The sequence below is a fragment of the Prosopis cineraria genome, unplaced genomic scaffold (genome assembly GCF_029017545.1).
Source record: "Prosopis cineraria cultivar Desert tree isolate PC_DT_omini unplaced genomic scaffold, ASM2901754v1 PC8, whole genome shotgun sequence".
NCBI classification, from domain to species: domain Eukaryota; kingdom Viridiplantae; phylum Streptophyta; class Magnoliopsida; order Fabales; family Fabaceae; genus Prosopis; species Prosopis cineraria.
In genome coordinates, this window is record NW_026555339.1 from 11,751,312 (window position 1) to 11,775,084 (window position 23,773).

The following is a 23,773-nucleotide window of genomic DNA, read 5'->3' on the forward strand; positions in this document are numbered from 1 at the left end:
ATCATATTGAATTCTAAACAAAATTCTCGATCACTCAATCTTTTTTAGTCATTTCATTTCATCCTATTCTATCCTTTACGCATCTATTCTTTTTTTTTTGGGACAAAGATCCTTTACACATCTATTCAAACACTAATAATACTTACAGGTATGCTGAAAGAGAATGATTTATTTGGAAATGAAAAAAGGAATAAAATAAAATATTGTAGTTACATAAATATTTTATGAAACAGTTATTGGGAACTGGGCTTGTGCTTCTTGTTTAAGGTAACATTAATGCAATATGTGTCATAATTTAACGCAAGTATTGTTTGTTATTGTTTGTTTTCTTTCTTTCTTTTTTGAGTTTTCAAATCCATGACTTTTGTTTGGGGAAAAACCATAAAGTTTTAGATAGAGCTCAGAATATAGGTTGATTTATAGGTGTTATGTAACATCCTAAAAATTTTAAGACTCAAATTTATTTAAAAAAAATAAACAAAAATAAAATAAAATATCTATAATTAAATTAAAATTTAGAATAATTTAATAGAGGCCCAGAGTTCGAATTTTACTAAGCAAAAGTTTGGTTTTATTTGATTTTTAACTATGAGAAAAATTACCAAAGTTGACCCGGGCTTTTGTGCAATAATAAAAAATGTTGGGCCCTTTCTTGTAATTTTCCCCAAAGTTTTTGACCAGCATTTTAAGGAGCAAACTGATGCAGAAACGCAGAGAAAGTGAGAAAGGAAGCAAACGCACAAACGGGAGAGAGAGAGAGAGGAAAAGAGAAGAGAAAGGGAGGGAGTTAGGCTTGGATCTAGGAGTCTTTGCGACCGTTGCGAGCTCGGCTACACGATAGGTAAACTCCCTACTTCAATCCTCTTCTCTTTCTCTTGATTTTCTTCAATTTTTGGAAGAGGAAATTTTTGGATTTTGATCCCAAAGGCTTTATTCTTGTAAGCTTTTGTTTCTTTGGATTCTAGGGAGCATGTTTTGAGTTTCTATATAGTGATCTAATGTTTTGAGTGAATAATTGGATGAAAAGAGGTGTTTTGGGCACAAAATAAACCTTGAGAAATTGGGTTTTTGCTCCTCAATGGTTTAAGCCTATTGATTTAGTTATAATTTTGCTATTTGAGCCCAATAAGATTTAAATTAAGGTTTGGTTTTCATTATAAGGGCTAATGGTGAAAGTTGGTGGCACTAAGTAAAGGTTTTTAATTGATTAAAAAAATTATATAAATTGAAAATTAGCCTAGTGATGGCTAATAAATGGTTTTGGTGGTTAAGTGATACTATGTGAATGGTTGGTTTAATATATGGACCATTAGGGTGGATTATGACTCATTGACCTAAGTTGTGTGGTATAAGTTATAGTCTTCATTAATACTATTTGTCATGATAAGTGATGTGGATCACTTATATGTTGTAGAAAATTGTTGGTGGAACTTATTGAGAAGTAAGGAACAAGCCGAGCCCTATTTTGTACAAGGGGAACTCTTTTAGTACCAAAGGGTTGAGGTAACAGGGGAATTTATATTTCTTATTACTTTGTTTTAGCTATTTTTGAATAAATATTACTAGTTATCATGCATTACATGTTTTAAAAGATTAAATGTGCTTTATAAGGGGTTATGGGGTACTACTTTGATTATAGTGCAAATATGTTTTCTAATTGTTTAATAACAATGTTTTTATGGAAATGAGATTTATAAATATTATACTACTTTAGAGTGTTGAATGGTCAATACTCAGGAAAGGTAGACAAGAGTAAAAGGCATGATCTCGGTGGGAGTTCACCAATGAGAAGGTGTGGATTTTTGATATTCTATGGCACACTGTCAGTACTCAGTGTTGTCTTACGTATTGTGGGCTCAGTGCACTAAAGTGGTTAGTGTATTGAGTGTTCGACACCTCTCAGTGGGGGAGGGAATCCGACATATGAAGTGTGAGGTTGAGTGCCTAGGCCAAGGTAGCCCTCACATGGAGAGTAAGTCGGGCTGGCTCTGGGAGGGAGTTAGCTTTGACTGCTCAGGATTCACGTCGAAGGGGCATAGGCGGTTCGGTGGATTAGATCATGCCTTAGATTATGTTTTGTGCCTGTGGAGGTACAAGTAGGTATAAGGTTTACCTGCGAGTTAAAGAGTGCCAGGGGGCATTCTGTTGGTCATGAAAGGCCATACCGGCCTAGGTCATGCATTCATGCATTTTAAATGGCTAAATTATATACTATGTTGAATTTATTATTCATTTATTTAATTATGGCTTACTTTGTAATAATCAATATAGATTTCACTGTTACTGAGACTGTGGTTGTCTCACCCCTTTCTTTTCAATATTCTAGGTCCAGGCGAAGGATCCAGTGGTGGACGGGGAAAAGAGCAAAGCTAGGGGTTTGCTTGTGATTTGTAAAGAACTGCAACCCCTTTCTTTTGAGCAAATATATTGTAATGTATTTAAGATTAGGGTGCCAGTAGGATATGATTATGTGTGTGTGTGTGAATATGTGTGGATTGTGTGCTTGTGTATGAATTTTTGTCTGTTTGCAGACTTGTGGCTAGGAAACTTGGTTATGGTGTGTGGTTTTGATGGATTTACTTAGTAGACCAAGTTTCTATTACAAGCAGATCTTTATTTTGATATATATGTGATTTTATAAGCAAATGCAAAGTGGTTGCATTGCAAATGGTGTGCTATGGGAAAACATACAGCTTGGATAGAGAGAGTGGGTGCGTGGGCCCCACAAGGAGCTCTGAGCCAAGTGAAAATGTTTAGCATATGTATTTATATAAATACATGGTATTTGGATTGATTTGTGACCACTCTTGTATGATTTGTGCATTTTGGGGGTTTAGGGTCCATTTTAGGAAATGGCACCCGGGTGGTCAAATTTTGATGTATGGGGGTTTTCCATCATTTGAATGTTCTATCAAGTGTTTTTAATCTTATTTGACGTGTCCAAAGTGTTTCCACAGGTTTGTGACCATTAGGATGGGATTTGGACAATTTTGAAAATGGTTTTTACCAAAAAGCTGCACTTTTGCATCCGGGTGTCCAAATCTTAATCTGACCGTTGGATTTCTCTAAAATTTGGGTCACAAGTAAAACCTTTTATAAGCTTCGTGTGGGCTTTGGAATCACGTCGATCGGATATCGGACGGAGAAACGACGCACTCCGGAATTTGGTCTGGAGGTGCTGTCATGACAGCATTAAATTGCTGTCATGACAGCTACAGTATTGATTTTGTAACCTGCACAAAATTCAATCCGTCCGTTGGATCTTTTCAAAATTTAGTATGCTAATAGTATTCTTTAAAAGTGACATGTGGGCTTTGGAATCACTCCGATCGGAGGTCAGATGATGAAATGGTGCACTCCGGAAGTTGGTCCGGAAGTGCTGTCATGACAGCTTTTTAGCTGTCATGACAGTAAAAATAGTCAATCTTTTAACATGTCTAATTTTTAATCCGACCGTTGGATCTTTTTGAAATTTGGTACACTTATAGTACCCTTTGAATGTGACGTGTGAGCTTTAAAATCACTTCAATCGGAGGTCGAATGACGGAACACCGCCTCCTGGAAGTTGGCCCAGGAGGGCTGTCATGACAGCAATAAATTACTGTCATGACAGCATCTTTTTATTCCATTTTCGTCTAACTTGCTTCCGTGCGCTATAGGTAGAACCTATAATTATTTTTAAGGTTTTAAATGATTTATTTCTTAAGTTGGTTAGAGGATCAACTCCTTAACCACACTTTGTTTGTTTGAATTATGTGATTTTTGGATAACACTCAAGGCAAGTGTTACATGTTAGCTTGAATAACCAATCATAAAAATTGGATTGGGTTGAAAAAAATTAACGCAAACAAAAATTGGCTAACCTTGATGGGTTAGGATTGGTCAATTTAACTTATTATTTTTTTAAAAATAAAAATAAAGTAAAAAATGGAAAATATTGTAGATTTATGACTTTTAATAAATTGATGGGCATGATTGCTAACTCAATTCATATAATACAAACTAAAAAAATAACACCGTGATATTATATTGAAACTTATCATCATGTTCATTTAGGTGCATTTTCCTAACATATATAAAAAATAAATTGAAAAGTAAAATAAAATGGGTTAGTGTGTTAGCCATTTTAATCCATTAGCCCTCAAGGGTTGAATTGGGTTAGAATTTTTTCAACTTATATTAAAATGGATACAACCCAACTCAATCCATATGGGTTAACTCATATGGTCAGAATTGACCCATATTATTAGCTTTAGTTTTAAGAATTTATCAAAAATGCATAAATTTAAAAAACATTGAAAATTGTGATTGATCATTTTAGTTAGGCTTGAGCCTTTTATAAGCTAGCCTTCTTTCTTTATTTAAATTTTGGGCCCAAGCCCATCTTCTTGATATATGAACAAATAATGTGTTTGAACAAATTTAGGTAATCATGCAAGTCTAATATTGCTGTATTTTTCATTAGGTACAAAAAATGAGTTTGGGATTGAGCTTGATACCATATGGCTAAAAGTAATTATAAATAAGTCATTACACAAAACTAAATTTAAAATTCACTTACAATGAATAGACATATACTTATGTTGGAAAATAAGAACATTGGCTATGTTCAATGAGCCAAGAGACGACTTGAAAGTCTTGAGATGCTATATTCAAGAATTATATTAAACAATTAAGTTTTAGATTCTAAGAAACAAATTTATTTTTCGTGGCTTGCAGACTGAAAAATCATAATTAAAGATGACAAAGTTCATTCATATTTTATATTACCATTATTGTGATTTATTTTATTCACCTTATTTTGAGAATTGATGTGAAAAACTTTTGTGACCTAGCTTCTCTCCTCCCACCCTGCTCCCATCCATAATAAATTAAACCCTTTAGATTTAATTTGAATGGTTCAAATTAAATACATTAATTTTAATTTTATAAATATTAAATAAAAAATTATAATTTTCTTATTAAATTTAATCAACAATCTAGACAATCTAGATTTAACATAGATGGTAACAACAATTATAATAATGATTTAATTGTATTAAGTTTAAAACATCTTGATAGTGTTTATGTGTGAGATAAAATGTGTAGATAAATAAGTTAGCTTATAAATGAGAGAAGTTGGAAGAGAGAGAATCATGCACCACAAGAATTATCCTGGTTCGGTCCCCTGACCTACGTCCAGTCCTCTTGAGAAACACTCGAGAGATTTTCCCACTATAAAAATTCAATTACAATACCTATAAGTTACATATTGAGCTCACTCACAATTCTATTTTTTTTAAAAAAAAAACTCACCTAAAATTAGCATACATGGTTTTACCAAACTTACCTAAAAAACGAATGTAAAAAGTAGTTTATTAGAAATTTCTATTGAAAAAGCTAGGTAGCAAAAACATTCTAAGCACCCAAATACTCAAATTCGAACAATGATATTTAGGAAGTACACAATTAACCTCGGATAAATAATAATCTGCTTCCATCTTCAAATTCAATCCTTAATCTCTTTGCAAATCATTCATCAACATCAGTTCTCTTTTTGTATTTTGTCATGTTTAACTTTCCTTCTTTTCTTGGTCCCAACAGCTAATTTCCTCCATAACCATTGTCAATTATTTGTTGTTCCCTGATTTTGCAATAAACACAATCAATCAGATTCAATTTTCAAAAATATCAATGATCATTTGAAATAATTTTAATATTACTCGTTATCATCAAAATTAATAACTAAATATTGCCTAAAAGTCAGAGGTTAGATTCTTAACATATTAGAATTAGTAAATTAAACAATTAGGCTCATGGAGACTAAATTAATTTTCTCATTTACCTTGAAATGCCTGGAAGGTGTGTATGTCATGTAATCTTCAAGAACAAATGTATATCAGTAGAGGTCTGCGAACAACATATTATTTAAAGTGGAATACATTAAAAAACATGCTTAGTTACAAATTACAAGACTCTATATATATGAACATATATAAGGTTCGTTACTTTCTTATCAACTCTTAATTTGCTCTATGTAACACCACACGTCTATTTTTGACCTAATTTATAAAAATCAAAATATCATATTCATTGTAAGACATTGTCTTAATCTAATAAAATGAGCATGTGGGAATTGCAAGTGGCGAATTAATCAATGCAGAAGAATGTCCAGGTAAATTAAAAGAGTGTTCATTAAGACACTAATAATCTCAATAAACTGAACTAAGTATCTAACATTAAATCTTGATATCATACCTTTGTTGTGTTTATTGTTGTTGAGGTAACACAGAAATTGATGAGGAAATTCAATTCTGCCTCGTGATAATTGCGAAGGAAGCAACACACTAGAATCAAGTTTCTGCACAACTGTACAAAAAACGAACATCAATGGAATACTGGTTTGACATTAATAGATTGTCCAGCTAAAGTGGAAGTTATATATATATATATATATATAGCTAAAACATCTGCTTTATGTTCATTTAATTGTGGGATTGATATTACATAAATAAGGAGATAAAGTAATTACAGTTGAATTAGATTTTTACCTGCCTTTTTTGCTTCTCATATGACTCAGTTTCAAACAGAGCAATTCTAACTGTTTTCTTCACCTATTTGAACATGAATTATCAAACCAGAATATCATATTAGATTTGATAACTCTAGCAAGCTTTCAATCACAACAATTAAAAAAGTGGTTTGCTTTCTTTTAACTATAAGTATTACCTGACATGTGATATTTTCAGTAGACACTTGGCCATTGCTTTGCATATTGAAAAGCCCATAATATTCTACTTAATGAAATTTTAGAGTAAGTCATTAAAAAGTTAAGAGCAACATCCAATTAAAAGAAAAACATTCAGTTAAACTTTAAATTTGGCTTTTATAAATAAGGGGTGAATATATATAAAACTAGGATATCTTTGTTGACTTGAATTTTCATATAATGATTTTATTAAATTAAAAACCTTGAAATTAGTATATATTATTTTAAAATACAATAAACCTCAACCATACCAAGATCATCTTTTACCAAAATAAATCTGAAAAAAGAACTTATCATAAAGTATGTTGTGTGTCTACACACACACATTTATCATTAATTAGTTCTGAATTTCAAGAAGATGAAGAGAGGATTAATTAGTTTCTTACCAGCTCTTGGTGCTGAAAGTTGAGCAATTCTTGTGAACTCCTTTCGTATTTTCTAACCTAATAATATAAAAATAAAGAATCAGATCCATTGAAATGCTTTTACATAATTTTATAAAAAAATCATTAAACATTAAAAATATAGACCTGTACTTTGCCTCAACAATGTCTGGGTTAGCTTCTTGCCTGCCTTCCCTGCATATCATATTTGTCTCTTTTTGACTGCTTCCTCATCTTCTTTAACCTAATTTATCAAAACAATAAATCCTATAAAATCGCAAATTAAAGCTACTTAACATACACATGTACATATATTAGAACTCACATCTCATTACAAATATATATGCATTGGGTTCATAAATATCTAATCAAGCACAAATATTAAATATGTTATAACGAGTCAACTAATTAGACATGGCTCTAAATCTTTTCAACTTTTATAATTAACTCATATCACCAATGACTTAATAATTAATTGACCATTTCAAACAAAAAATGATGCCATCTATAATTCTCTTTCACTCTTCAGATGTGCACAAATAGTACAACAAACATTATCAACGTTGATATTATTATTATTATTGTTATTATTTATATTTATTTTGATGAGAAAGTATAGTACTCTAAATTAAACCACAAGTTTCAAAGGGTTATAAGTTTTTCGAGAAAATAAAAATTGAAGAAGCATTGGTGGTCTTGGCTAAGAAAATTTTACAACTTGAGGTATATATGATATAAGTAAGATGTTTCCTATAATTAATGTTTTATGAAGGGAAGACCAAAATAAAAATTATGAAGGGAAGACCAAAAATTTTATGTGTGTAGTGGAAATGGGAAAAAAAGGAAAAAACTATTTGCGGGAAAATAAAACAATACTGAAAAGTTTGATTGTTTTGGAATTAGAGAGCTCACCTTTTGACGCAATGCCGCACCATCTCAAAGATCATAGTACTTCATCATTAATTATTACACTTGGAATATGAGAGATGTCAGACAAGTGTTTTCCTCCTTCAAAATTATATATTTCTTCTAATTTAGGGCACTCGCAGATATATAGCCGAAGAAGAGAGGGCGGCAGCGCATCTTCTGGCAAGGATTCAAGGTTTGGACAGCCATAAATGGAGAGTATTTCGAGAGAAGTAGGGTGCTGAAGCCTTTTTCCATCTAACCATTTAAGATTAGAGAAATTCCATATGTGGATATTCACAAGAGAGTTGGGCAGTAATTGATTGTTTAGTAAATTATGGAGTATAGTTTCACTTCCATCACCTTCAACAACCAATATTGAGAGAGAAGTCAACCGTTGAAAACCCAATCTTCAATTGATATACAAGATAGTCCCTCACAGTCACTAATATCCAAATCTCGTAAATTAGAAGGCAAACCACCTTGAAGCAATGATTCCAAATTTGGAAGCCTTCTTAGTTGAAAATGTTGAAGGTTGGCAAGGGAATCAATGTGTACTTCTGACATTGATCTAAGTTTTTTGCAACTAGCAATATAAAAACAATTCTAAGGGAAGAGCAGACCCCCAACATTTGTAAAGGTCTCTAAATTATGACATTTGCAAATGCCAAGGTGTTTAAGCTTGGGAAGACAACCTAATGGAAAGAATGCCAAGGAACGACAACTATTCTCAATCCACAATCTTTCAAGTGATGTGCAGTTTCGTAAAGATTCTTGAGGTACGAACTCTAACTTCTTACAGTATGTAATTACAAGACATTGCAAAGAAGCAGGCAAACCTTCAATTGGAAAGGACATGATCGATGGAATATCATAGAGAGACAACTTTACAAGAACGTGGCTATCCATTATCATTCTTGGAAATGACCGCAAGCAATCACACTTCCCAATTGTTATGGATTTCAGAGAGTCTAGAGAATAATCATCAAGAGCTCCCAATAACCCCTGTTCCCCTTGCTCTATGTTTAATTCTTCAATAGATGCAATCCAATGCAAAGTTGTTGATTTTACCTCCAATCGTTTGCAATTTGAAACAAAAACCATTGTCAATGATGGAAGGTTATTAGGCATGTCTCCCTTCAACATAGGACAATCATATAAACCCAAACGTTTGAGATGAGGAAAAGAAAATTTGGCACCTTCACCATCAAACAGTATCCATTCCTCCCAAACTGGCATATGTCTAAATTCTAGAATTTCCAAGGATGAAAATGGTTGAAATGAAGGGGACTTTGTGTTGCTGCAATAGAACTCAAGTCCAGCTATCTGAACTAATTCCATTCCTTCAATAACAAGCTCTTTCAGAGAAGGTAATTGTCCAAATGATGGGAGTAAAAAGCAATACCTTCAAGAACTCATTGATAAATATGCAATATTCTTGAATGAAGAATCTCCTACCCAATTCGGAAAGTTAGTGCCACGATAATGGTTGATGGTCAATCTCTGTAAGTTTGTTGAAGGTTGTAGCATGTTGAGGACATTTTTCATGATTTGTGAATCTTAAGCATCACAATCCCATTCCAACACTAACTCCTCAATTTTGTCTCTCTTCTTCAAGTTTGCCTCCAAAGCATCCATTGAATCAACAACATTTTCTAGTTTTGAAAGGGAAAGTTTACCTTGCAAAGAAGGGAGCTTTTTTAACTCTTTAATTCCCAATCCAATCGGTTGTTTGCCCACTATAAAGGTACTCAAACTTTAAAGATTTTCTAGTTTTGTAATTTGTCTAGGCATCTCCTTTAAAGTGGTGCCACTAATGTCCAAGTGACATAGATTAATAAGCCTTTCTATCTTTCCCGACAATTCTTTAAAACACTTACAATTTGACAAAAGCAATGTCTGCAAATTGTAAAGTGTAAAGACCGCATCAAGAAATCTTTCAATTGAATTGCCAGAAAGGTCTAGATATCGCAAATGTTGCAAATTACCAATTGAATCAGGCAGCTCATTGACATTGTCATAGCCAAACAAAGATAGTACTCTTAAACATTTTAGTTTTGGCAACAAATCCCGTGGTACCTTTCTGGTCAATGAACAAGGTATCATCCACTTGTCTATAAATTGGGGTAAAAAAGTCCTTAAACAATTTAATTGATAGAAGTTCTTAAACCTTTTAGAGCCATCACGCCTTTGCCTAGGATATGATAAGTGACGAAGACTAGGTTTTGAAATTTGTTGGCCTTCAAACCATAGGCAACTCTTTCCAGATACAACTTTGGCTAAATCGTTGATGAGATCATGCATGACAAACTTTCTTTAATCGCCACCATCTTGTTGAAAGAATGACCTACACAATAATTCATTAAAGTAGTCATTTGCTTGCATTTCAAATGTCTTCATCACATGGGATTATTGGTGTACAAAGTCTTCTGCCATTCATAACAAGACCAATTTCTTTTTGTCTAACAACATATCTTTAGGGAAGACTGAGCAATAAGCAAAGCATTTCTTCAAATGTGATGGAAGATAGAGATAACTCAGACGCAAAGCAGGCATAACATCATCATTTGGTATGCCCCATTGGTTGCTATTTAGAATTTTACTCCATTCCTTTTCATCCACTTTTGAACGCAAAAGACCTCCAATAGTTTTCACAGCAATTGGGAGGCCACCACATTTTCTTGCAATTTGCTTACCGATTGCTCCTAGCTCTGGATATCTGTTTGGATCTTCATTTGCAAATGCATGCTTGGAGAGTAAAAGCCAACAATTATTATCGGAGAGACAGCGCAACTCATGTACAGGAAAGGTATGAGTGATTTCAACAACTCTTTTTTGATAAGTTGTTACGATGATTTTGCTTCCCCTTCTTCCACTGTGAAAAGGAGTTACAAGGTCATCCCAATGACTATATTTCTCATTCCATAGATCATCCAACACCATCAAAAACTTTTTATTACTCAAGCTATTCCTTAATTCAACATAAAGAAAGTCTAGATTTTTATTATCATAGACTTTTGAAGTGACAGACTCAAGAAGATTCCTTATCACCTCTAAAACACTAAAATCATCTGAAACACATGCCCAAGCCTTCAAATCGAAATGCTCCTGCACCTTCTCATCATTGTAAAGGAGCTGAGCAAGGGTGGTTTTACCCAACCCTCCCATTCCCCAGATAGTGATCACTCCTATGCCATTACCCTTTGAATCTTCATCACCTAGAAGCATTTTTGTAATAACTCAAGAATGTTAAGTAAAAATTTTATTAAAAAAATTTAATATATAGTATTGTATTATAATTGAAGTTATATTAATTTTGGGATAATTTTGACAAGAAGGAAAGTTGGTGTAGTGGAAGTGTGCATGTAATGCACTCATTCGGTCCCAAGTTCGAACTGATGAAGGTTAAAAGGAAAATTACTTTTGAAATTTTTGACTCTGTGAAATTACCAAAATGCCCTTCCTCAAATCTGACATATTCCTCTTCTTTCTTTCTCTTTATCAGATCCGTGCGTGCTGGTCGGTGGAGAGAGAGCTTGAGGATTTTCCAGAATCTTCGAACCCTCGTCCGGCCTTCTGTCCTCCGCCATCAGCTCTGTCATTCTACTGGTCACCGGTGACTCCATAAACGCTGGAGTCTTCACCGTGGGAAAAGATAAATGGGTTGGTAGTGCTCTCCTCTATTTTACATCATTCTCCCTTATCTTATCGTCTGTAAAACAGTGCAAGTAACTCGAGCTTCCTCGTCATTTTTTTTTCAGTCTGTAGCTTGTGGTTATGAGCTCGCCGGCATGCTTACCGTTGCTGTTGTCTCATCTGCCCTTGATCAACAAAAACGTGACGTCTTCCTCCTCCTTTGTTCCAGATCGATTTTTTTTCCTTTTCTTCATCATTGGCGTGGCTGTGCAGGTGAATAGGAGAACTTACTTCGTTTGTTCTGCTTGCTCAGTCAATCACTGGTTTGCTCATCTCTTCTCTATGCCAACAGCGATCTTCCTCTCTTTCACTGTGCAGACGAACATTCTCTTCCCCCTCTTGGTTTGCGTGTTGTTAGTTTATCCAAGGTGAGAATTTTTGATCTCTTCTCCTTAGAAAATTCTGTGCGTGTGAGATGGTGAAGGGATAGAGTTGATGTTGCAAATTTATTTTCTTAAGCCCTGCTGCTGCTCGTGACCGTATATGGCTATATAAGAAGAGGAAGCTTGATTTTAAATTGAAATTAGTGGTTATATAAGGAAGGAGCTGATAGTATGGAATTGAGTTTGTAATTAGAAATGATTGAATTAGTGATATTGTAAGGTTTAAGGAAGCTGAAATTTTGAAAGAAAATGTTAATATTAGCTTGATAACTTATGCTCATATAGTGTTTGATAAAATGTCTAGGAAGAGAGTTGGCTTGGATTTGCATTTTTGAAATTTAATTAGTCTTTGTGAGAAGTATGCTAGTATGAAAAATTTTGGATCTACAAATTGACTTATAGATTGTAAAAGAATTTAAATATGAATTTGTATGAAGCCATTTAAATTCTTGGGAATTGTAAGGTTATTAGTAAATTGTTGGATGTTTAAATTGAATTGGTAGAAGTAAGGCACCTAAGGCATTTGGTGCAAAGCTTGACAGAAAATTGTGTCTCAAGGAAATAGATTGGCATGGTTAAAATAAGTTAGAGGAGACTAGTGATATGGATAATAATACTTTGATCAACTCTAAGGCATGAATTTTCGTTTTGAAAATTTAAATGATGGTGGTTGGTTGAGATTATGTAATAGATTAAAAAAAAAAGTTATTGAAAGGATATTTATTTATATCTTTATAGGGTGTGTGGAAGAATAGGACCTTGAAAAGAATTAAAGGAAGAATATCTTTGAAAATTTGGAACTCTGATGAGTAAGTGAATAGCATTCCTTATAATTATTTATTAAAATTTTTTTATTGAAATATTTTATTTTTATGAATTATGTTAGTTTTAGAAATTTTGAGATAACGATGAAGGATCGTTACATTATAATTTGTGCATTTTCTCAAGAAATATCTTTTTAATATTGATGAAGGCACCTTTACTTATTGAATTTCAAAATTTCTTGGTTACATGATTAGTGCAAGTTTGTACATTCACTATGATGTATTGATTTGACAAGTTTCATATAATTAAGGCAATTCATGAGAGTTTGATTTTGAGAATGAAAAAGTTGACTTCAAAAATAATTATTTCTCTCACATGTTTGAAACGAGATTTCTAAGAGAACTCTATACAGAACACTGCTGCTAACGGTAGTTCCGTTAGCCCGTAGCGCGCTGTGGTTAAATACTAGCTAGTTTGTTTCGTGAGTTTTATTCTCACGTTTGGTATTCGTGGGCTTCGTACCCACGTTTGATTCCGTGGCCTGAGCCGCGTTTGGTTATTTACCCTTATGGACTGGTGTGTCCACGTTTGTTTTCGTTGCATAAGCCATGTTTGGTTATTTATCCTCGTGGACAGAGTGTCCATGTTTGTAACCTGTTCTGTTGAGTTCTCAAAATTTTAAATGTTAATTAATATGTGTTTTCAAAATTTACTTGATTTTGACTAGTAATTTGTATCACTTTGAGTTATATGAAAGCAGATTGCTTTCTTTAAGCATGATAACATAAATTGTTTTCAATTTACTCTTATTTTACAAATATGGTTATGACTTACATGTTTATAAATTTTAGTGAAATTGCTTTTAACTAGCTGACACTATTATTAGAGATTATTGATTAAAATTTTAAGAATTTTTTTTTCATGGGAATGTTATTCACTAGAAAATTATTTTGGCCTCAGATTTGTTAGCTGACGCTGATACCACCATCGACCTCTAAAGGGCAACTAGCTATAGTGGGTGAACCTTTTTCATTAGTATTGTTGCTTTAATGTAAATATATAATTTGTATGTCTTTTTGATTTGAAAAAAAGAGTAGATGCTCTACATAGGTTGTTGATGAACCTTATTTTTGGTCTGCATATTGATTGCTGGCTGGAAGGAGCTACGCTCCTGATTTATACTGATATTTGTAAAAATTTTTGTTGTAGAATTTTCGAGAGATCCTAGTTACAGGGAAGGTTCTGTCAAAATTTCTACAAAAACGTTGACACTTTCTTATGATAATGAATTTAAAGAAGTTATTTTAATTCTCATATGATTTGATTGAATTTTATTCTTTTCTTGAAAAATGAAATAAATATTCACTTGGAGGCTTACGGGAATGTGAAATTGGTTCACACCCGTGCCAGTCATCTTCTATTTTTAGGGCGTGACAATTTTCATTAGCTTCTCCTTATCATCCTCTCTACCAACCACATCGGATTCATTTACCAATGAAGTTGAAGGTGTTTTATGCACTCCCATGCTAACACTTTGCAAACCAATGATATCCTTCTGCTTGGCAAAGTGTTCGAGCCTTCGGCATGTTGCTTCTAGCCTGGAGTTCATCTTCCAATTAAATTCATCAAAACAAGAAGGAAAGAAGGATCGCACCTTGTTAGCGACGTTTTGAGAATCTTTTTCAACCTTGGATCTGAGAGACTCAGTGTTGATCTCATCCGGTAAATCCTCAGCATCATAGACAGCATCTTTCAACTCTTCAAGCCACTCCTTGACTACATGGTTTGTGATCATCTTCTCTTCTGCGTCGTTGAGGACAGCATCGAGCATCAACAGAGTAATCTTCATCTCATCCATGAGAGAGACATTCAGCTTTCTGTTGTTCATGAAATCTCGAAACTCGCTCGAGGTGATCCTATCCAGTAAGGTCTGGACAGAAGCAGAGAGCAAAGCTTGTCCCACAGCTGCTGCAGCCATGCCTTGTTTTGTTTCAGAACTCAAAGTGACTGAGAGAGAAGAGAGTTTGATAGGAAGCGATGGAGTGAGAAGCTGGTTTTAGATTGTTTGAGAGAGCACTTGCAGACGAAGTTAAATGAATTTCTTAAATATTTCAGGAAAAGACAGGGGAGGGTAATTGCAATGAAGATAAGAAGGACGTGAATTAAATATGGTAGGCCTTCCCCGCAACATCTCTGCTCAATCCACGCGTCAACCACCATCATTCATTTTCCGATGATAATGGTACGAGTGAATCTACAAGGCTAAAATAAACCTGAGACCTTAATGAATACATTTCTGAAGGGAGAGCATTCTTATATATATATATATATATATATATGTATGTATGTATATCAATGATCTATATGTTAGAAATTTGTGTAAGAAGGGGGAAAAAGACGCTTTAAAGTTTGGGTGTGTTTTGTTATTAAAGTTTAGCCTTCAGCACTTTTTTTGAAATAAAACCATCAATTTATTTCTAAACCATTTATTCATAATACGCTGGGATTAAAGAAAAATCAAATCAACAACGCTTTCTTATTAATATTTATGCAAAACATATTTTAATATTTTTTCAATATTGTCTTTTTCATATCTTTTTTCTTTGATATTTTTTAACAAATAAATTATTAAATGAATGAAGTGCATGTTTGAATTTCAATTGACAAAAATTGGTTATAAAAAAATTAATTAACAAAATCTAATGATGTTTGGACAATAATGTTAGGGCATGACAAACTAAATTTCTAAAGTTGATGAATAAAATTAATTGAAAATTGTATTTAGGATCATTTGTGAATATTTGCATACAGTTTAAGGATAAAATTGACCTTTAACCCCTAATATTATATAAAAGACATAAACTAGTGACTTGAATTAGTTTTTTACCTGCCTTGCTTCTCATATGACTGTTCTTTAAAACAGGGCAATTGTTGATGTCCTCACCATAAGATAACACTATGAGCTTTTAATCACAACAATTTTTTTTAAAAAGAAGTGGTGTAATTTATTTTTACTATAAGTGTTATCTGACATGTGACATTTTCAATAGACTCGTAGCCATTGTTGTGCTTATTGAAAGCCAATAACGTTCTGCTTGATGAAATTTTAGAGTAACTAACTAAGAAAAAATAAGTGCAAAATCCAGGGAAGAAAGAAAAAACATTCTGCCAAACTTCAGATTTGTGTTTCAAAAGTATCAGAAGAGTTGTCTTCAGCTTATCCAAGAGAGAGACATTGAGCTTTCTGTTGTTCATGAAATCTCGAAACTCACTTGAGGCCATCTGATCATCTAGTAAGGTCTGCACAGAAGCAGAGAGCAACGCTTCTCCCACCTTAGCGGCGAACTCCATGGCTTGTTTTGTTTCAGAACTCAAAAAGTATTGCTTAGATGAATGAGAGAGAAGAGAGTTTGATGGGAAGAGAGAGAGTGAAGCCACTGAGAGAACACTTTGCGCTTCAGAAGATAAGGTTAAGGTAGGCCATCCGCAGCAACATCTCTGTTCGTTCTTGGAAAAGTCTACCAAATTAAACAATCATTCATTTTACTATATATAGGTTATTTTTTCTATATTAAATAGAAACTGTCAGAAAAGGTTACCATAATTTTAATTTTCTGGTTGAATTCTCTTTTATATGTGCCTTTAGTTGTAAATATTGATTTTCTTGCTTTAATCCTATTTTCTGTTATATCTTAATCCTCTAGTTGTCACATTGACAAGAAACGAATAATGCTGATAATGATGTAGAGAATTATTATTATGGAGGATTAAAGTTTCAAAATTCTGAAATAATTTCCTAAACTGTTTGGTTGATGAAACATGGATGGTCCTAAGAAGAAGGACTTGTATTTTTAAAATATTGGTAGGCCATTCACAATAACTTCTTCGTTCTTTCATGAAAGAGGTTAACCCACAACCGTCCATTTTACCAAGAGTATCTTCTAGTGGCATTGTTGAATGGAACATATCAAGGAGGGAGGATTTTAAATTTAAAGATGCTTCCTTTTTTGTGGCTTTGCTAGATTTCATATGTGAATTGATAATTAAAAAATCACCTTTATTTTAAATTTAATATATATTAAAATTATAAGTTACTTAAAATATTTTAAAAAAATTAAATGAAATTTGATTTGTGAAGAAACCAATCTAGACAATTCACATGGATGATGAACACTTAGGGCAAGAGTGAATGCTACTACAAAAATTGTCAAATATGACACATAGTACTTGTGGTTTATAACATGAATTTGACAGCTTCTCACTGATTTAATTTTGGCCAAATAAGAGGCCATTGCCAGAAAAAAGTAGAACTCAGAGAGAACGGTAAGAGTGAGAGAGGAACAGAGGAAAAGGAAGAAGAGGCGAAGATATTTGAGTCATTGAAAAAATATTTTAAAGAACAATATATCAAAAGTAAAAACCCATCATAAAGTGTGTTGTGTGTGTGTGTGTGTGTGTAAATCATCAGATTAAGATTTTAGGAATATGAAGAGAGGATTAGTTAGTTTCTTACCGGCTCTTGATTCAATCTGTGCTGGAAGTGGAGCAATTCTTCTGCTAACCTAATAATATAAAACAAAGAATTAATTAGATACACATTTTATAAAAAAAATTTCATTAAACATTAAAAAAAAAGAACTGTTGCTTAGCCTCAACAGCTGGGTTAGCTTCTTACTTGACTTCCTTGGATATCATATCTGTCTCTTGTGTTTGAAGTATAGAAATTCTACTGCTTCCCCTGTTCCTCATCTTCTTGATTAATCAAAACATGCAAATCTTATAAATTCAGAAATTAATTAATGTTACTTAACAAATATATATGTGTGTATCATAACTCACATCTCATTAGAAATATATGTGATTAAAATCACACTTCATTCGTTCATAAATATCTAATCAGGCATGGATATTAAATACTATATCGAGCCAAATAATTAAATATGGTTCCAAATCTTGTTATTATTATTATTAACGGAGGGAGTACAAATTCTAGGGGCAAAAAATAGTTTAAATAACATATTATTAAAGTATTAATATTAATACTTTAATACTCTCTCCATCTCAAATTATAAGAAACTTTTAGATAAAATTTTATATACCAATAAATCTCATTAAATACACTTAACAACCTTATATTTTCAAATAAAAATATAAACTTTTCAAATTACCCATCATTTAATATATTGAAAAGAGAAGAGATTGAAATTAATTATAGAGAGAGAAAGAGTAATATTAAAATTGGTGTATTTAATGAAATCTTAATCTACCCAAAGTATCTTATATTTTGAAACGGAGAAACTTTTTCAAAAGTGCCTTATAATTTAAGATAGAGGGAGTACTTAATAATTTAAATATTTTATTATTTAAAAAATTTCACACACAATTTACAAGGCAACTCTTTAGATGTACAAATTTATGAAGGAGGACTTATTAATTTTAAAGGAAGATTTATAATTTATCATACTATTAATTAACAAATCACTTATAAATGTTAGAAGAACTAGTTGAGTTGTTAATATTTAAAAGATGATTTATAAATTTTGCATGAATATTTATAAATAATAATATTTAAACTAATAAATAATTAAATATTTAAACAAAATTTTAGTAAATTAAATATAATATTTTTAATTACTTATCTATATTTCCAGCATTGATGATTCAATAATCACATAGAAATTGGTCAAAGTGGTTGACTAAAATACTATTTTAATATTTTATATGGGTAATAAATAAGATTAGTCAACTTGAATTTATTCATAATTTAAGAAACTTGATCCAGATTAATTTTCTTGTAAATTTCTTTTATATAATTTTTTGATTCTTTTTTTGTAATTCTCTAGATACTTGTTTGCATTTTTTGGGTGAGCTAATAGTCAAATCAAAAGATGTTTAATGCATTGGTAATATTGCTCCTTAAAAAAAATTATTTAGTGGAGAAATTGCCGCACCTTTCACTATTAAATGCCCGATGCTTTTAAAAAAAATTTAGGAGTAAATTAGGTCTTTAACCCACATAATATTAAATTACCTAGTTTCACCCTCTCAGTTTTTTTAATCTTTTCTGTCAGTGCCATAAATACCTCTTATGAGAACGGCCTGATATGTAACATTTTCAGGGACTTATGACCATTTTTCTGCTCATTGAAAGCTAATGACATATATTATTTCCAAGTTATATAAGTTCCCTCATGATTCAGAATTAAGAACAATATGATATAAAAAAGAAAATTGAAAAGTGGTTTGTTCCCACTATAAGCATCGCTTTATACGCGGCACTTTTGGCGAACTTTTGACTTTAGCTTTGCTCATTGAAAGCCAGTAACATGCTGCTTATGTAACTGTAAAAAGCAATATAAATGCCAAAAAACAACGAGTCAGACTTGGTCCACTGTTCATGATTGGGTATATAATTTTGTGAAACAAGAAATGAAGAACAACAAATGCAACTTATCTCGTTACAAAAAAAAAAAATTCCAAATTCTTCATATTTATAAGAGACTGGACAAATGTCCGTAATAAGCTAAGAAAGCTGGAGAACCATCATGATGAAATGGTTCAAATCACACCAATCCTGTTATGGACAGATATTTCTCATATTGTTCTGTCAAATGATCAAAGAATGCTGCCAAGTCTTATATACCTTTATGATTAACAAATATCATTCATCAACGAACACAGATGACATATATAACAAGCTGCAATAAATTGTGCAGATCAAATTTGACAGAACCAATATATGATAAAACTTAAAAATTGAAACATCAAGCCATAATTGAAATTTTAAACAATAATTTAAAGCAACCATAGAAGCAATCCCATTTATTGATAAGAAATCGCATCAATGGAAATAAGCATAACTGGCTGTTGGAAGGAATATATATATATATATATATATATATTACAGAAGCACTGAGGTTAAGCAAATTCTAGAAGTTCACCTATATCTGCTGCAGGCAAGATCTAGTCATAAGATGTAAACAAATGCTATGACCACAAGGGAATACCAACATTGTGATGTGCAAGCCTGCAAGGTCAAAAATGAAAAAGAAACAACAAATAATATTTGTTGATGAATATTAAAATATTTAATTGTCTCTAAATTTCAAGGCTCACCTTTTGATTCTATGCATGTAACATCTCCCTCAAGAATCATAGTGTTGGTCATTAATCTTTATAGTAGGAGTATGAGCAATCTTGGACAAGTGCTTTCCTCTCTGATAATGATATCTCTCTCTTAATTCAGGACAGCGAGAGATATGCAATAACAAAAGAGAGGATGGCAGATCATCTTCTGGCAAAGATTCAAGGTTTGGACAATCATGGATGTAGAGTGCTTCTAGAGAAGCAAGGTGTTGAATCCCTTTTCCATCCAAGAATTTAAGATTAGGGACATTCCGTATGTAGACACGCACAAGAGAAGTTGGCAGTAACTGTTTCTTCAGTAAATTGTGGAGAATCCCTTCACCTTCATCACCTCTAAACCAAAATTCTAAGAGAGAAGCCATCCGTTGGAAACCCCAATCCTCTATGGACATAGATGATAGTCCCTTGCAATCATCAACCAAAATTGATCGCAAGTTAGAAGGTAAACCATGTTGAGGCAGCAAGTTAAAATTCGGAAGCCGAGAAAGATTAAACTTTTGAAGAGCACCAAGAGAATCAATTTTTACTTCTGTCATTGATCTAAGACTTTTGCAATCAAAGGCACCAAAAGATTCTAAGGTAAGAGCAGATCCCCCAAATTGTGTAAACATCTCCAGATTAAGACAACCATCAAAATAAAGATGTTTCAGCCTTGGAAAACAACTTAAGGAAAAGGATGTCAAGGAATGACAACTATTTTTAATTTCCAAATGTTCAAGTCACGTGTAGTTTTGCCAAGATTCCTGGGGTAGGAATTCTAATTTCTCACAGTCCCAAATTTCAAGCCGTCGCAGTGAAGCGGGCAAGCCATTTATTGGGAAGGACTTCACAAATTGAATATTTATGAGATAAAAAGTCTTGAAGATAATGGCTACTCGGTTTCAATCTTGGCAAAGACTGCAAGCTGTAACACACCTCAATTCGGAGACATTTTAGTGAGACCGGAGAATCATTATCAAGAGTCCTCAACAAGCCTTGTTCCCCTAGTTCAATATTTAATTCCTCAATAGATGTAATCCATTGCAAAGCTGATGATTTTACCTTCAATTGATTGCACTTTAATATGTCAACCTTTGTCAATGAAGGAAGATTGTCGGGAATGTCTCCCTTCAACATAGGACAATCCTATAAATACAAATGTTTAAGACAAGGAAATGGAAATTTGGTACCTTCACCTTCAAATGGTATCCATTCCTCCCAAACTGGCATCTTCTCAAATCTTAGACTTTTCAAAATCCGAAATGGCTGAAATGAAGAGGACTCTATTTTACTGCAATAAAACTCATGACTAGCTGTGTGTAGTAATGTTATTCCTTTAATCAAGAGCTCTTTGAGAGAAGGTAGTTGTCCAAATGGTGGAAGTGATAAGCAATAGTTGCAATCACTTATAGATAAAAAGGTAATATTTGTAAATGAAGAATTTCCCACCCAATTTGGAAAGCTAGTACCACCATAATGGTTAACGGTCAATCTTTGTAAATTTCTTGAAGGTTGCAGCGTGTCAAGTACATCTTTTACAACTTGTGAATCCTGAGTATCACAGTCCCATTCCAACACTAACTCCTCAATTTTTTCTCTCCTCTTCAAGTTCACCACATAAGCATCCATGCAATCAACGACCTTCTGTAGCTAATGGAAAGCCTACCTTGTAGATGAGGGAGTTTTCTTAACTCCTTAATCCCCAAACCATCCTTCTGTTTTCCCACCACAAAAGTACTCAAATTATAAAGATTTTGAAGTTTGCAAATTTGTGTTGGCATCTCCTTCAAAGCAATGCCACTAATGTCCAGATGGCGTAGATTAATAAGCTTCTCTATCTTTCCAGGCAAGTCATTGAAAGACAAACAATACGATAAAAGCAAGGTTTGCAAGTTGTAGGGTGTAAAGCTTGAATTAGGCAACCGAGTGATTGAGGTGTAGGAAAGGTCCAAATATCGCAAATGCCGCAAGTTGCCAATTGAATTAGGCAGCTAGTGATACTGTAATACCCTGACAATGACAGTGCTCTTAAACATTTTAGTTTTGAAAACAAATCAGGTGGCACCTTTTTGGGCAAAAAAACAAAAGAGCCCATATTTAGTTGGTAATGTGACAAAAGAGTCCTCAAACACTTTAAATGATAAAAGCTCTCAAACTTTTTAAAGTCATCAGATCGTTGTTTGGGATATGATAAATGGCGAACAGATTTTGGGATTTCATTGCCTTCAAACCAAAGACAACTCCTACCAGATACGAATTTGGCTAAATCATTGATGAGATCATGCGTGACAAACTTTCTTGGATCACCTTCATATTGCTGAAAGAAAGACCTAGACAACAATTCATTAAAGCAGTCACTTGCTTGTGTCTCCAATGCTTTCTCCCCATGGGAGTATTGCTGTACAAATCCTTCAGCCATCCATAACAAGGTCAATTGCTTTTTATCTAACAAAGGTCTTTCGGAAATATTGAACAATAGGCAAAACATTTCTTCAAATGTGAAGGAAGATAAAGATAACTCAAACACGAAGCAGGTAGAACATCATCATTTGGCAAGTCCCACAGGTTGCTATTTAGAATTTTATTCCACTCCCCTGCATCCTCTTTTCAACGCAAAAGACCTCCAATTGTTTTGGCAGCTATTGGTAGACCACCACATTTTCTTGCAATTTTCTTACCAATTGCTTCTAACACTGTATATTTGTTGGGATCTTCATTTCTAAGAGCATGCTTGGCAAGTAAATGCCAACAATTTTCATTTGAGAGAGGAGTCAAGTTATATACAGGAAACGTACGTGTGATTTCAGCAACTCTTTTTTGGCGAGTTGTTACAACGATCTTGCTGCCCCTTCTTCCACAGCGAAAAGGAGTTACCAGATCATCCCAATCACTATATTTATCATTCCATATGTCATCGAACACAAGCAGAAGTTTTTTATTGGTCAAGCAATTTTTCAGTTCAACCCGAAGTAAGTCTAAATTTTTATTGTGATAGACTTTTGAATTGACAGATTCAACCAGATTCTTGGTAACATCAAAAACATTAAAATTGTTTGAAACACAAGCCCAAGCCTTCAAATCGAAATGTTGTCCCACTTCCTTGTCATTGTAAAGGAGTTGTGCAAGGGTTGTTTTCCCCACACCACCCATTCCCCAAATAGTGATCACTCCTATATCATTATCCTTTGCATCTTCATTAAACAACAGCATGTTCAAAAGTTTTTCCTGATCATCCTCTCTACCAACCACAGCAGATTCATTTACCAATGATGTTGTAGCTCTTTTAATTCCCCTTGAGCTAACACTTTGCAAACCAAAGATATCCTTCTGCTTGGCAAAGTGTTCAAGCCTACTTGACATTGCTTCGAGCTTGGAGTTCATACCCCAGTAAAATTTTCCAAGAGAAGAAGAAAAGAAGGAGTGCACCTCATTCTCGACGTTTTCAGAATCTTGTTCCACCTTACTTCTCAGGAAGTCAGTGTTGATTTCATCAAATAAATCCTCTGCATCGAAAACAGCATCTTTCAACTCTTCAAGCCATTCTTTGACTGAACCATTGGTGACTTGCTTCTCCTCTGCATCATTAAGAACTGCTTCAAGCATCAATAGGGTTACCTTCAGCCCACCTGAGAGAGAGACTTTCAACTTTCTATTTCTCAAGAAATCTCGAAACTCGTTTGAGATGATTCTATCTATCAAAGTTTTCACAGAAGCAGAGAGAAATGCTGGCCCCACCAGAGCTGCAGCCATGCCTTCTCTTGGTTAAC

General features: G+C 33.3%; 3 protein-coding genes and 2 long non-coding RNA genes across 5 annotated transcripts; 1 reads left to right on the plus strand and 4 right to left on the minus strand.

Moving 5' to 3' along the window:
• The first annotated feature begins 766 nt into the window (after positions 1-766).
• LOC129317094 (uncharacterized) lies at positions 767-2,559 on the plus strand. Its single transcript, XR_008594923.1, has 3 exons — positions 767-841; positions 1,415-1,503; positions 2,327-2,559. It is a non-coding gene; the product is annotated as an uncharacterized LOC129317094 (long non-coding RNA).
• A 2,818-nt stretch (positions 2,560-5,377) lies between these two features.
• LOC129317304 (putative disease resistance RPP13-like protein 1) lies at positions 5,378-11,663 on the minus strand. The gene is made up of 8 exons (XM_054961657.1): positions 11,513-11,663; positions 8,044-11,255; positions 7,279-7,375; positions 7,135-7,191; positions 6,531-6,593; positions 6,238-6,348; positions 5,825-5,889; positions 5,378-5,623 (listed from the first exon to the last, which is right to left on the minus strand). The coding sequence occupies exons 1-2, from the start codon at positions 11,661-11,663 to the stop codon at positions 10,474-10,476; spliced, it is 933 nt and encodes a 310-aa protein (XP_054817632.1). The 3' UTR covers positions 5,378-5,623; positions 5,825-5,889; positions 6,238-6,348; positions 6,531-6,593; positions 7,135-7,191; positions 7,279-7,375; positions 8,044-10,473.
• A 2,680-nt stretch (positions 11,664-14,343) lies between these two features.
• Positions 14,344-14,990, minus strand: LOC129317092 (putative disease resistance RPP13-like protein 1). Its single transcript, XM_054961428.1, has 2 exons — positions 14,569-14,990; positions 14,344-14,479 (listed from the first exon to the last, which is right to left on the minus strand). Exons 1-2 carry the CDS (start codon positions 14,857-14,859, stop codon positions 14,408-14,410), a joined length of 363 nt encoding a protein of 120 aa, XP_054817403.1. The 5' UTR covers positions 14,860-14,990; the 3' UTR covers positions 14,344-14,407.
• A 4,098-nt stretch (positions 14,991-19,088) lies between these two features.
• LOC129319040 (uncharacterized) lies at positions 19,089-22,410 on the minus strand. The gene is made up of 3 exons (XR_008595400.1): positions 19,998-22,410; positions 19,823-19,908; positions 19,089-19,222 (listed from the first exon to the last, which is right to left on the minus strand). It is a non-coding gene; the product is annotated as an uncharacterized LOC129319040 (long non-coding RNA).
• A 203-nt stretch (positions 22,411-22,613) lies between these two features.
• On the minus strand, positions 22,614-23,756 carry LOC129317305 (putative disease resistance RPP13-like protein 1). The gene has a single exon (XM_054961658.1). It carries the CDS (start codon positions 23,754-23,756, stop codon positions 22,614-22,616), a length of 1,143 nt encoding a protein of 380 aa, XP_054817633.1.
• Positions 23,757-23,773: the final 17 nt, after the last annotated feature.